The sequence below is a fragment of the Ostrea edulis genome, chromosome 1 (genome assembly GCF_947568905.1).
Source record: "Ostrea edulis chromosome 1, xbOstEdul1.1, whole genome shotgun sequence".
Taxonomy (NCBI): domain Eukaryota; kingdom Metazoa; phylum Mollusca; class Bivalvia; order Ostreida; family Ostreidae; genus Ostrea; species Ostrea edulis.
The window spans coordinates 97,006,889-97,022,351 of record NC_079164.1 but is presented as its reverse complement, the minus strand read 5'-3'; the positions used below and the strand labels follow the sequence as shown (position 1 = coordinate 97,022,351).

At 35.2% G+C, this 15,463-nt stretch overlaps 2 protein-coding genes across 4 annotated transcripts in view; both read left to right on the top strand.

Annotated features, from left to right (window-relative positions):
* The window catches only part of LOC125672105 (ubiquitin-protein ligase E3B-like), a 59,577-nt gene extending 51,777 nt beyond the window's left edge, over nt 1–7,800 (top strand). For 2 of the 3 annotated variants that reach the window (XM_056139413.1, XM_056139407.1), the window contains 2 exons: nt 3,417–3,509; nt 5,638–7,800. In XM_056139413.1, the coding sequence (XP_055995388.1) occupies nt 3,417–3,509; nt 5,638–5,829 (285 nt within the window). In that variant the 3' untranslated portion in view covers nt 5,830–7,800. The remainder of the gene's footprint in view (nt 1–3,416; nt 3,510–5,637) is intronic. The other variant, XR_008795722.1, reaches the window with a different exon arrangement.
* Nucleotides 7,801–11,858: 4,058 nt separating this feature from the next.
* On the top strand, nt 11,859–13,192 carry LOC125672157 (lactosylceramide 1,3-N-acetyl-beta-D-glucosaminyltransferase B-like). The gene has a single exon (XM_048908283.2). The coding sequence runs from the start codon at nt 12,062–12,064 to the stop codon at nt 13,085–13,087; it is 1,026 nt and encodes a 341-aa protein (XP_048764240.1). The 5' UTR covers nt 11,859–12,061; the 3' UTR covers nt 13,088–13,192.
* Nucleotides 13,193–15,463: the final 2,271 nt, after the last annotated feature.

The following is a 15,463-nucleotide window of genomic DNA, read 5'->3' as shown; positions in this document are numbered from 1 at the left end:
AAGTTTGTTCAAATCATGGTCCCCGGTGGTAGGATGGGGCCACAAGGGGGGATCAAAGTTTTACATACAAATATATAGGGAAAAACTTTAAAAATCTTCTTCTCAAGAACCACTGAGTCAGAAAAGCTGATTTTTACATGAAAACTTCCTGACATAATGCAGATTCAAGTTTGTTCAAATCATGGGCTCCGGGGGTAGGATGGGGCCACAAGGGGGATCAAAGTTTTACATACAAATATATAGTTAAAATCTTTTTCGCAATAACCACTGAGTCAGAAAAGCTGATATTTACAAGAAAACTTTCTGACATAGTGCAGATTCAAGTTTGTTCAAATCATGGTCCCCGGGGGGTAGGATGGGGCCACAAGTGGGGGGGGGGGGTCAAAGTTTTACATACAAATATAGAAAAAAGCTTTAAAAGAACCATTGGGCCAAAGAAGTTGACATTTACATGAAAGCTTTCTGACATAGTGTAGATTCAAGTTTGCAAAGGGTAGTTTGGGCCATAATAGGGACCAAGGTTTTACATGCAAATATATATGGAAAGTCTTCAGATATGAGCCAAGGTGACTCAGGTGAGCGATGTGGCCCATGGGCCTCTTGTTTATGGTATGCCATAACTTGTCAAAATGTACCATAGGCTTTCTCTGTGTATGGAGTCAAGTGCCTTCTCAAAACCGATAAAGTTCATGTATAATGTTGCCTGCCATTCTTTTTAACTGTTCAGTGTTATTGTGTATAATGGACACTTGCTCTTTTAGTCCTTTGCCTGTCTGAAGTCCTGAAATTTATAGGTATAAAAAGACATAAAGTATCGTTTGAAATATTGTATATAACTATAAGATTGATAATGAAGTCTTACTGGGAACTTTGTCTTGTTTTGAAAAATAAATCCCACTGATTGTGGGTTTTTTGAAAGAATTATTTGATAAATATGTAACTTTTGTTTTTGAGAAGTTGTTGTTCATCAGCTGCTTCAGTTGGTGCATAAATATGAATCATGGTCAACTTTCTGGAATAATGATGTGTAAAAATAGGGTTCCCACAAAATATCCGGAAGGTGTCACATCTGGATTGTTGGTGTCTGCTTTAACAAGGACCGCTATATATCAATACTGTCTGAAATATGCAGTTTTAAAAGTTTGAAGTTTAAATGTGTAGATTTTTAGGTCAGGTGACGTATTGCAATTGGTTGTCGTCTGCCGTGGTGTGTCGTTTGCCATACATTAATAATTGAACATTTTTAACTTCTTCTTGATAACTGCTATTCCAATTCTTTTCAAATTTGGTATGAAGCATCTTTTGTCAAAAAGGGAATGCAAATTGTAAATTTTAGGACTCCTGCACCCCTGGGGTCCACATGTATTCTTACACATGATAAATGCGTAGTGATGTAGAGCAGGAAGGCCTCTACCAAAATTGTGAATTTCATGATCCCTGGGGTAGGGGGTAAGGGTTTGGTTTCAGGGTATTGTCAAAATTATTATAATGATTTGAAGGACTTCTTTAAGTTTGCTGATACTGTATAAAATCTAAAATGACCCCTGAGTCGAGGCCTCTGCTGGTGGACTGTTAGTCCCCGAGGGTCTCTACAGCCCAGTAGCTAAGTACTTCGTTACTAGCTTGAAAATGCGGATGTATATTTAATTGCTGTGATAAAATTTAGAAATTCATATCAAAATTAAGGATTATCTCCCTCATGCATAGCTCTTATCCTTGGACGAATTTGTCTCCACTTTTTGGCACTCTGTTTTTCCCTAAAATAGCTCTTACAAGTTTTATTATTATTTCGGATTTCAAAAATTACAATTGAGCATCACTGAAGAGACATTATTTTTCGAAATGCGCATCTGGTGCATCAAAATTGGTACTGTATAAGTTTTACATATTAAGAATAGCAGAAAAGGATGTACAAAAAATGGTGAATTTCACAACCCAGGGTTTTGACTCTAGGATGGGTCCAAATTAGTCACATCTTTTAATGTTATACATGTATTATGTAAAGCCTTTCATCAGTGTATGCACTTTTAAGGACATTGAAGTTTTAAGAACACATCTTGTTATACCCCCCGCAACAAGTTGGGGGGGGGGGGGGGGGGGGGGGTATACTGGAATCGGGTTGTCCGTCCGTCCGTCCGTCTGTAGACGCAATGGTTTCCGGGCTCTAAAGCATTATCCTTTCCACCTACCATCACCATATCATATATATGGACTACCCATGGGATGAAGATGTTCCCTATCGATTTTGGGGTCCAAAGGTCAAGTGCACTGGACATCGAAGTAGCAATATGGTTTCCGGGCTCTAAAGCGTTATCCTTTCCACCTACAGTCACCATATCTTACATATGGACTACCCATGGGATGAAGATGTTCCCTATTGATTTTGGGGTCAAAAGGTCAAGCGCACTGGACATCGAAGTAGCAATATGGTTTCCGGGCTCTAAAGCGTTATCCTTTCCACCTACAGTCACCATATCGTACATATGGACTACCCATGGGATGAAGATGTTCCCTATTGATTTTGGGGTCAAAAGGTCAAAGGTCAAACGCACTGGACATCGAAGTATCAATATGGTTTCCGGGCTCTAAAGCGTTATCCTTTCCACCTACAGTCACCATATCGTACATATGGACTACCCATGGGATGAAGATATTCCCTATCGATTTTGGGGTCAAAAGGTCAAAGGTCAAGCGCACTGGACATTGAAGTAGCAATATGGTTTCCGGGCTCTAAAGTGTTATCCTTTCCACCTACAGTCACCATATCGTACATATGGACTACCCATGGGATGAAGATGTTCCCTATTGATTTTGGGGTCAAAAGGTCAAAGGTCACATGCACTGGACATCGAAGTAGCAATATGGTTTCCATTTAAATTCTTTAATGGCTTTTTTCATCGCATGGAGATGGTGTGTTCCTAGATACCTTTTGGATCATAATACTGAAGTTTTACCTATTACCAACACCCTTTGGGAGATTGGGGTAAGCGGGGGGTATTCTTAGTGAGCATTGCTCACAGTACCTCTTGTTTTAAACTGTTGCTGAACATTAGAATTTAGCTTAGATATTCAGAACAGGAATTTTTTTTCTAGATTTCATAACCCATGAGAGTAGTGATACTTTTCACTAATACTCAGGTGACCGATAAAGCATGTGGGAGTAGTGATACTTTTCACTAGTACTCAGGTGACTGATAAGGCCTGTGGGCCTCTTGTTTGTATTATGAGGGTATGATGATGAAAGCATGAGGTAAATAAGCAAAATACACATTTCCTTACATTATATTTTGTAATGTACATGTTTAGGTTTTTATACAAAGTTTAAATGTCAATGTTTTCATTAAATACAATGAAATGGTGAAGGTTTAATACTAACTAAACTTTATGAACATTGATAGATGTAAATTTCTTTACAGTTTGTGACTAGTTGCTCCAAACCTCCTTTATTAGGATTCGCCCACCTGGAACCTCCGTTTTCTGTTCGTTGTGTAGAAGTTAGCGATGATCAGGTAAGTTGTCACTGATCAGTTAAATTTGCTGTTAGTAATAGAAACCTAGATTAATATCACCATATTACTTTGAAACCCCTTTTTACATAACCACCTGAGCTTCCCCTTCAAACACATTTGTTTTGATGATTATTTAAATAAACAATGTTTTGTTGGTTTGTTAAATGGGATATATAGTTCACAAACATTGCATAAAAAATCCATAATTGATTTTTAATTTTGCCCCCCTTCAAAGAAGAGGGGCATATTGGTTTGCACCGGTCGGTCGGTCGGTAGACCACATGTTGTCCGCTCAATATCTTGAGAACCATTCACTTGATGATAATGATATTTCATATGTGGGTTGGTTATGAGTAGAAGAGGACCCCTATTGTTTTTAGGTCAAAAGGTCAAGGGTCAATCTACTCTGGACATTGGAATATATTGTCCGCTCAATATCTTGAGAACCCTTTGCTTGACAGACATCAAACTTAGCACACTGGTACATCTGAAGGAGTAAATGGCCCCTATTGATTTTGAGGTCATATGGTCAAGGGTCAAACTGGGCATAGGAATATACTGTCTGCTCAATATCTTGAGAACCCTTTGCTTGACAGACATCAAACTTGGTACACCAGTACTTCTTTAGAAGAAGATGACCCCTATTGATTTTGAGGTCACATGGTCAAAGGTCAAGGGTCACACTGGACATAGGAATATACTGTCCGCTCAATATCTTGAGAACCCTTTGCTTGACAGACATCAAACTTGGTACACTGGTACATCTTCAGGAGAAGATGACCCATATTGATTTTGAGGTCAAAAGTCAATAGTTGAACTGGACATAGTAATATATTGTCTCCTATATTTGAAGAATTATTTGCTTGATTGACACCAAACTTGGTACACTGGTACAGCATAAGGAGTAGATGACCCCTATTGATTTTTAGGTCACATGGTCAATTCACTCTTGACATAGGAAGATATTGTCTGCTCAATATTTTGAATTGATGATACTACTACCAATTAAATGATGCATGTGTATAACCCTTTTCAATTTTGCACCATGGGGGACATATGTGTTTTACAAACATCTCGTTATAAGTTATATTTTCCTGTACTTTTAAAAAAAAATATATAAATGCTTTTAAGACATTAACGACCTGTAAGTTATTTAGATGTAACAGTTAAAAGTCACCTGACTTTGACTTGTCTCCATATGCCATATTTGGTAATGATTTCCATATTTATACAATGATAAAGGGAAATAGTGCAAGGACAAACTGTGAACTCATAAAATAAACCATCGTATAATATAGGTATGCATTATTTATTATTATAAATTCAAATAAAAGGTAAAATATAAACCAGGAAACAATTTGTCCAACAATTTCAAGAAGGCTGCGAAATTGGTCGCAAAGTGCATGAAATATGAATATTCACACGTGGAGAGAAAGCACTAAATACCTGATCTAATTAGAATGAAACAAAACATGTTTTCAAATTTGCAAATGTTTCAATAGAAATTGAGCAGATTACACGCTGTGAATGTAAATATATTATGATTGATGGCTTAAATTACAGGAAAGAGTGGTTAAATGTTCCTCTATATGAATTACATGATCTGTTCTCTCTTCCAAATAACAAAAATTAAATTTCATGAAATTGGTGCACTACCTTTGTCTTGTTGTAATTCTTGTTATGTGAGCATATTTTGGTGTGTACAGAATTTTGTTGGAACTGTAGGTTAAACACAGTTAAGTGCAGTCAAAATTGAGAGCTTTGAGTGTAGTGGTGCATTAACATTACATCCAATTAAAATCAGACTTCTTAGATCTGACCGTCAACTCTGATTTACATGTAATTAGACTGACATCATGTCAGTAATGTTTTGGGTATCTGTCATAAATTAAGACACTAAATATCAGATTACTACTGTTGAGTTTGTTAAGCTGGACAATTGGGTTCTAGGGAGGCAAAATCCTGCTGGTATTATGACGCATTCAGATGAATCACATCTATAATTGGAGAAATATCAACAAAAAGCAAAAAATTGATTCCCCAAATTGTTGGCATCCCGTTAAAGGAAGCACCACAACATTGCTAAGTGCTCTCACATATAAATGTCATAGTATTTTTTCCCCCACAGGATACAGGAGACACAGTCGGGAGTGTGCTGAAAGGCTTCTTTAACTTGAAGAAAAAAGACCCCATAGGCCGCCTTCCCACCTCCTCAACATGCTTCAACCTCCTTAAACTTCCCAACTATCAGAAGAAGTCAACTCTCAAAGACAAACTCAGATATGCCATCACCTCTAACACAGGATTTGAACTTTCTTGAGCATATTGTTGGAAACACCAAATGAGCACTGAGCTCGGGACATTGTCCTGTGCACTTTCTTGTGTGTGTACACAGGTGGTCACATGATCTTCTGGCACAGACCTTTAGTATCACCATTTCCAGCTTGAGGTGGCATCAGCATGTTGATGCTGGACAGATAATCGAGGAACCCTAACCATTTCCAGCTTGAGGTGGCATCAGCATGTTGTGAAATGCTGGACAGATGACTGAGGAACCGTGACCTTAGGTTTGACCTCGGCTTATCTTGCTGTCAGAACCAAAACTACAATCTACTTCTCAGGTGATGTAAGCTCTCCAACTGTTTTAATGCTGATTGTCTTGATGCATAATATTTCTTAATTTCAAGTATAAAAAGGTATTAATAGTAATATTTCTGTATTATTGAATTGTGCCTAAAATATCATCAAATTTTTAAAGTAAGTGAAACTTCTTCATAGTACTACTGTACATGAATATGTTGTCTGTGATATTGTTTAACATTTTTCAGCAGTTAGATGTTTTTAATTTGAGAATTTTACAGGTGTGTTTTAAAAAACAAACAAATTTAATGTTTATTGACAACCCAAGATCCTAATTATGTTATAGTACAAATACAGAATCTGACAACTAGGACACCTATATATTGTTTGCAAAGGAAGGGAGATAACTTTTGATGTGCTTCGACATTCATTGTCTGGTATGTGTGTAGATATGAAATGCTTTTTAAATCCATGTATATAAAGCAAAATTGATGTGTTTTAGTCAGCTATTTTATGTCAATTTTCTTTGGACCAATGATTGTGAGTTTTTGTTGCAATTCCTACCTAATTATAATGTATATGTTGAATGTATAGTCAGTATTTCAGTGTGTAAACAATATTTTTAATTACAAAACATACATTTATTGAAATATGATCTAGATATCTAATATCTTGTTCTGAGATTATGTATTCAGTAACATAGGTATATAATTTATGAAATATGATTGGGACTCAACTGTCAGAGGTCATGTGTAAAATGCAGACCAAAATAAATTCCATGTTTACGTCAGGCAAATCTCTCTAAAGCTGATGAAAGCAAGTGAAAAGTAAAAAACAAATTAATTTTGTAAACACGTATTATAGATGAAATTATCAATAAGTAAAATTAGCTAAACTTCTAGGAAAAATTAGTATATTTATATATCCCCTTACGAAACAGCCTGTAGAGAAATAAATGATATGTGATTGAACTCCATCTGATCATCAATTTATGTAGCTCCATGAGGCCATGTCAAGCACTCTAGAAGATTATATCGGAGATTTATCCCAATATATATATATATATATATATATATATATATATATATATATATTCTGACTTCAAAATTTATTAATTCTGGTATTTCTTTAGATTTTCATTTGGCTAATTTTCAAGGAAAACTTTCATCTACAACTAATGTAAAACATCACATTTATTTACGGTGGCCTGAGTTGAGTTACACGGTAACCAGTTAACCAGTTCTTTATGGATAGAAAATTCACATTTTTATGCCCCCGGGATTGAAGATTTGGGAGCATATAGTTTTTGGCCTGTCCATCTGTCTGTGGCAACAAAATTTAACTTTATCCTTTTACACCATAAGAGGTAGATCTTTTATATTTGGTATGTGTATTTCTTGTGGCAAGACCTTTCCACTGACACCAAATCTTTGATGATTCCACTTTGTTGTAATCCGGGGGCATCAGCGTTTCACCAACACATATTGTTTTTGAAATGTAAAAATATTTCAACAGCTGTGCTTGTATGGTAGGTATATGTCGATCATCAACTCAGCCTTATATAATGGAGTTGATTTTAATTAGAAAAACATGGTGTAATTTGTACTAAAATAATTTTTGTGACTCGTATTATTACATTGCATATATGTAACAGTAAATATGTTAACCTGCCCTTGTTGTCTTTCAGTGGAGAAATAAAAGATCTTTGATATACAGAGTTCATTTATTTGTCAGGATTTAGCATCAGGAGAGGTGAAATTGTTTGATTTAGACGTTATCCTTGTATGATAGGATATAGCCTCAATGAATTAGATTATTTTAATGACACTCGTTGATTTGGGCGTATAGTATTGACTATGGTAATGTCTTACACAGGCTAGAAAAAACACACCAACACACACAGAACATAAACACACCATAGAGGAAGGCAAACTCGACTAGTATTTCCAATTATTGAATATAACTTGAATTAAGAATGAAAACAATGGAAGAACAACAATGAAACAATTTCATAAGAACCACCTAGAAGCTGATTATGTAGAAATACAGTTCATTATAACCAAACTTCATTATAGTATACAGTAAAATATGGTTATAGCGAACCTCCAGGGCCAATGAAAAACAATTCATTATATCCAAACTTTATTATATTGGGAAGATTTCAGCTTCTCCATCAACTTCCCATATTTATGTAGCAATATTCTATTATCACCTGCATATGGTGTTTATATCATTCAACTGATTTGATAGGCAAGAGTTTGTTCTGCATATGATCAGTAAATAAAACTTTTTAAATTGAGACAGGCTACTGACAAACAAGTTATGTTACGGGAGTTTCAACAGTCTCATTTAAAGTCAACATTTCGCAAATACTATGGTCATTATAACGATCTAGTTTGCCAATACAACATATCATTGGATCAAATGCTGTCTAACATGTTTCATACTGATTGTTGGGCCATTCTTGGCACCTGATTCCACCACTGGTATATTCAGGGGTCTTTTGTTTGCCAAGCTCACTATTTTGAATTCCTTATAGGAGTCGTGAGATTGATCACTGTTTGTTATCTTCACCTTTTCATCCAATAAAATCTGTTATTTTCCTTTCATAGGAGAATAAATATCACTTCACAATAAGAGAGAATTATCACAAAAATGTTCATTATAAGCATGTGTTTCTGTATTGTGTTTCCCAAACATACTTTGGGAAAATGCTGTCTTTTAGCTCACCTGAGCTGTGAGCTTTTTGAGCACCCGTTGTCTGTCTGTCTGTGAACTTTTCACATTTTGAACTTTTTTTCCAGAACCAATGGGTCAATTTCAACCAAACTTGGCAAAAGACTCCCTGGGGTAAAGGGGATTCAAATATGTTCAAACGAAGGCAACACCCTTCTCCTAGGGGAGATAATAGCAAAAATACACTGAGGAATTTTTAATAAAAAGTCTTTGGCGGAACCAGCAGGCCAATATTAAGCAAACATTGCACAAAACATCCCTTAGTGAAGGAGATTCAAATTTGTTCAAATGAGGTATCATTATCCCTTCAAAGGGGAGATAATCATGAAAATGCAAAAATAAGATGGGGGTCGTTAAAAAATCTGAAGAACCACTCAACAAAAAATGTTAAAATTTACATGAAAACTTACTGACATTGTGCGCGCAGGTTCGAGTTTGTTAAAAATCATGGCCCCCAGGGTAGGATGGGGCCACAATAGGAGATCAAAGTTTTCTTTCTGATAAAACTAGAGTAAAAGACTCAAATGAAATGAAATATTTACTGCAAGTTTATGATGTTAATACATGTACCTTTTAAGTGAATGTACTTGCATTGTAAATTTTAAAATGTAAAATCAAGTATATTAAATTGATCTATAACATTTTCAGATATCGATGAAATGTTTTGAAAGTCATGTTCTGATATATTTGTGGACCCTCTACTGACCAGCATCATCAAAATCACACAAGCACATGCATTCAATTTTGATTGGCTAATATTTAAATACCTGCAATTCTATTATCAATGAGATAAATGGAATGTTGTTGACATCATAGATACATACTACAAGAATATAAAATGCAAGATATTTGGTTAGTTGTGCTGATTATTACTCATGCATGAGCTTGTATACAGGTGCATTGTTTTGGGACTTTTTATTTTGGACTAATGCTCTTATTTCCTCATTTTTCATTGAAATCATATATCAATTGTAACATCGTTAGTCAAATTACTCACAAGCATGTGCATACACATGCACAAAATTTTGATTGGATGATAATATTAATGATACTTCTATCACAGATAAGTTGTGATATGAATATAGTGGAACTTTTCTAATAGTGGCATTGTTAAAATCACAGCTATCATGCATGCATGTGTGCTTAATATTGATTGGATAATGGGTAAAAACTTCTATAAATTTCTTAAATGAATTGCTTTCAAAATCATATAGTGTACATATTTACTGAGACGCTTGATAGATGGCATGGTAAAAGTTACTGACCAGAAAGTGCAGGCCTGTTCAGGTGATTTTGATTGGAAATTACAATTAGTTATATTTTGTGATAAAAATTGTATTCATATTTACAAGTACAGTTGTATAGAGCTAAAGGGTCACTTGTGGAACAGCAATGGTTCAATTAGTACCAACAAATAAATATACTGTCACATACACAAAATGCATTCATTATGGCAGAATAGTAATGATTGCACACTTCACATATTTTTAACTTTCAGATTACGGGAAAAGAACTCCCATTTTATAGCCAGTGTAAATTTTATTTCCCCTCCTTTAAGGCCTATAAAGTTTGGGTTTTACTTCAGTACCGATATCTTGCATTAACCCTGTACCATGATATTTAATGCACATCAACAGAGAATTTGTGACAGAATGATTTATTACTTTACTAAGCAAGAGATTTTTCACCGTCTTCTTGATGCAAATATACAATATGGCACATTGGGTGTACCTGAACTTAATGTGTATGCCTGGTCACATATTCAGTGTCCAAATACCTTTATTGGAGCCTATTTTTCACAGGTTGTGTTGAACCGCATTTATTGATTGTCAGGGTCTCATAGATGGGCAGGTGTGTAAATGCCATGCCTGTCCTTTAATAGCACTTGTTATGATTGACTGATGAAATAAATGACCACTCAATGGTCATAATGAGGTTACTAGTCCCATGCAGTTACAAACGTGAACGGAGTTATTGTTGCTCGCTGCCCCAATAAGCACCGGATTTATGATTATGTAATATAGAATGTTTTGAAATCTAGGATTAAACCCAGTTCAAGTGTTGAGTTTATTAATATAGAATATTGATATTGGTAACAACCTTATTGCAGCTGGAAAAGTGGAACAGAAGGTAAGATAAATCGGGGTATATCTTTAAAGGTGAAAATTGTAATATTTCATCCCAGATATGCCTCTCTCTCTCTCTCTCTCTCTGATCATACTGAAAATTTCTAGCATTTACTTCACAAATAGTAGCATAATTTGCAGCTTTTTTTATATAAATTTTTTACTTGTAATATAATCTTTAAACTAAATTCAAGTAATTTTATATTGGGAGATCAAATCGTGCAGTCACTTAAGGAAGCGAATATTATAGTTGCATATTAAGTAACATGTTTGTATATCTGTTTATAAATGCAAAAAACCTTGTGGCTTATGATGGAAAAAAATATATACCTGTTATAAAGTGTGACAAACAGCATTTTATTTTATATACAGTCATATTTCTAGCACAGTGTGCAAACTGTCATTTTTATATCACCTGTGGACGAAAATTGATGTGCACTTAATAGTCCTGCATGTACTAGGCAAAAATTAACCTCACCGGCCTACACTATGAAAACTTGCAATAATCTACATAACAATGCCACAAGCACTAATATTCTAGATACTTAAACACTGTCCAGCAATTTATAGGAAAATTAATTAAGCTGCGCTCAGCCTGTAGTTGACTTTGCCTTGTTCAATATAAACACTGAAGAAATATTGATATTTCTATTTTATTATATGGAAATTCACACGCACAGGAATTTTTATAGCTAGGTAAGTTGTTGGCAGATTTTGTCAGGATGCTATAGATTTGAAACTTATCAGAGCTACCATGACATTCATTGTCACCCAAGACTATTGAAACAGTAAAATGTGTCACGAGAACACTGTATTAAGTATCAGGGTAGTGTAGAACAATCCAGTCAGAATTTACTGTACCAGAAGGTAAACCCAAATGGATACTTGAAATTTTCCTTTCAGGTTTTAAAGTACACGAGAAGAGGACAAAGAGAGACATAAAAGGAGGCCATTTGTTATCAGAGGAGACGAGGGCAATGAAAATCATCTTTTCTGTGGTGGGGAACATCTTTTTCAGAGTATTTCACTAGCATGCCTTTGGACACTACAACCTAAAGTGTTGCTTCACATCCAACATAAAGCTTCCATTGTGAATCAGTTAACAAAAAAATGAGATTGACGAATTTTCGATGGAAATTACTGGGTGTGCTGGTTGGTGGGCTTTTCGTGTGGTCTCTGTTGAGTTCTAAGGGAAGTTCAAGTGATATTTCTGTTCAATATGATTTTCCAAGGTCTGTATGCAATGACAGCGAAGATAATATATATGTCAATCATTTCTATCTCCATAACAACCCAAATAACAGAAATCATTCATATTCCTTACGAGCACTTAATCCCTTTAGCATTCAAAACCCAGGATTGTGTTTCGAGGAGCATTCACTTGATTTTCTTGTTTTAATCAATACTGAACCTAGTCATTTTTTAAGAAGGATAGTCATACGTAAAACATGGGCAAATGTGAATTTACAAGAGTACAAACGACTCGGAAATTTTAGGATTCTTTTTTTAATGGGACATGGAACCTCTAAAAAAATTCAAAAAGCCATTGAAAAAGAAGCAAAACAGCATGGTGACATTTTACAGGGAAGGTTCTCTGAGGTCCCAAATAACCTTCCACAAAAAGCCCTGATGGGACTAAGATGGACTGCTGAATATTGCCTCAAGGCCAAAATGATCATTCGCATTGAGGACACCATACTTCTAAATATGTTTGAAATCATGCGTGAATACAAGCCAAAGTACTCCTGTACCCAAAATTTTATGATGTGCAAGTTCATCAAAGAAAGGATAAAATTCATGGATTACGAAAACCTTAAGAAGATGAAATTAACTCCGACCATAACACACTGCGTTGGGAAGACTGTGATAATGACACGAGACATGCTTATCTCCCTTTACCACGCTGCACCTCATATGACCCCCTATTGGTCGGATGACATGTACATTTATGGGATGCTGCCTGCTCAGATTCCACATAAAACTCTAAAACCTTTGAAACTGTTTGAAGGGAATTCTGATCGTGCAATAGATTGCTATGAGACAAACCTAAATAACTGTGGATTAGTTGCTATGGATACTCAAACAAGAAGTCATCACAACATTTTATGGTCTCACATCAAACGTTACTCTGTATAACTATAGTTGACTAGTTTTGGTGAAAATTTGGGTTATTGACTTTTGCATATATGTATTTCTGCATCTACTTGCTGATTTTAAACTACTTCTCTTACAACTGTTAAACTGGCTTGGCTAATCTTTTAAAAATTTCATGAATGAAGAACAAAAACAATTCAGGGAATGCTGTATATTAATATAGTGAAAATATATATTTATAGAGTCTGAATACACACGCAGAAAAAATAGGGTTATGGAAGTTTACTACAGTAACTTAGTAATGTATATACCGTATATACTCGCCTATAAATTGGATTTTTGGGAGTTAAATATTGGTCCAAAACTCTATGTCCGACTTATAGGAGTGTCCTGAGAAGATTAGTATTTTTCTGGATGACGTAATGTATAGCCTAGTATTTCTTAGATAATAAAAACATGAACGAAATAAACAAAATAGCAACTGTTTAATTTGTTGAGAATAAAAAGGGAAATATCGATGTCATATCCCAAAACATTATTGGAACACAAATAAATACATAAGAGTATTGATAGGAAATTGATTTGTTGGGAAAAAATATGAAATATCGGCACATTTCTGAAAATATTATTTGAAACACAGGTAAAAACATTAGAGCATTGATTTGAAATTGTTAACCGATTCTTGAAAAAAGTTAGACTGACTTATAAATGGGTCAATGGCAATTCTCTCCAAAATAATCTAAAAATTATACAACCGACTTATAGGCAAACCGACTTATAGGTGAGTATATACGGTATATAAAACCTTCTGTAATACATAGAAGATTACATTTCTACTTGCCACAACCTGGAACAACTATCAAAATATGCTATTAAACTCTAAAACAAAAGCTGGTAATATACCCAAAGACGTTTTGTAGGAACAAGAAAGAATGCAATTGTACCTGCAGTGTCACAAAAAATAATATATTAATGAGACGCGTCACAATATGACCTTAAATGCAGGAACTTCAATAAGACAATCAGAAAGAGCCATCGTCGCTTTGAGTCCACACACGCTCCATCATGATGATGGAGAGAATTGATGAGAAGCACCCGTGGGTAACAGACGATGAGAAAGATCAGGAATATCCAAGACTGGTTTATATTTTATGTGTAAACTAAAATTCCAAGACTGACCCATAAAAATCTACATCAAATTAAAATGCATCAATTTTTTCTTAGATCAACTGAGTAAACTCAGGTGAGGATCCGGGTTAGAATAGGTCCTCAGTACCCCGTGCTTGTCGTAAGAGGTGACTAAATGGGGCGGTCCTTCAGTGGAGGCCCCTTGTTACAGCTGGTGTGGCATGATAAAAATCCCTCCCTGCTCAAAGGCTGTAAGTACCGAGCACAGGCCTAAATTTCGCAGCCCTTCATCAGCAATGGTGAAGTCGACCTCCATATGAGTGAAAAATTCTTGAGAGGGATTTTAAAACAGTATAATCAATCAATCAATCAAACCATTAGTCTGCATCCATCATCATCTGTCCTGCATCTTGTGTTAACATTATTGAACAGTTTTAAAAATAGATTATTTATAGAAAATATAAACTTTTTCAGTTTCACATAATTTTACCTTTTTTTTTTATTATACCCACTGAATAAAAATTTCTCCAATAGATATATTTGGACAACTTCAATTAAATAGATTGTTCAAAAACCTATGACATCACAAGAGTGGAGAGACTTTAATTGCCAACTGTACAGATTGATAATTGAGAGGGATGGAGTATTGTCTAATAACATTGAAATTGTGTGTTCAAATCCCCTAAGAAAATTCTACCTGTTGAAACTCTCATCCTTGTTGAAACTCCCACCCTTGTCGAAACATTCACTTGTCGACAATTTATTCTGAGAAATACAGTTGTTACAAAGATGTGGCCTGGACACAACATGATTTTTTCTTCCAGGGACCTTGAACTTGAGCAAATGAATATAACAGGTACAATTTCCAATGACAGAGTGATTCCCATATAACTTCTAAACTTTATCTGCAGGAGGTATAATGATTATAAATAAATAGAAGCCTCATGATTTCTGTGCAAGCACAGTAATTTAACATAAAATAATGAAACTCAATCCTTGTATTTTTTTCTTCTTTTATATCAATTTCCAATTTCAGATACTGAAGTGGAAATTAGATTTCAAACAATATCAGTTACAAATGTGTAGACTGTATTCAGGGAGTGTAGACTGTATTCAGGGAGTGTGGACTGTATTCAGGGAGTGTAGACTGTATTCAGGGAGTATATACTGTATGGGAGTGTGGACTGTGTTCAGGGAGTATAGACTGTATTCAGGGAGTATAGACTATATTCAGGGAGTGTGGACTGTATTCAGGAAGTGTAGACTGTGTTCAGGGAGTGTGGACTGTAT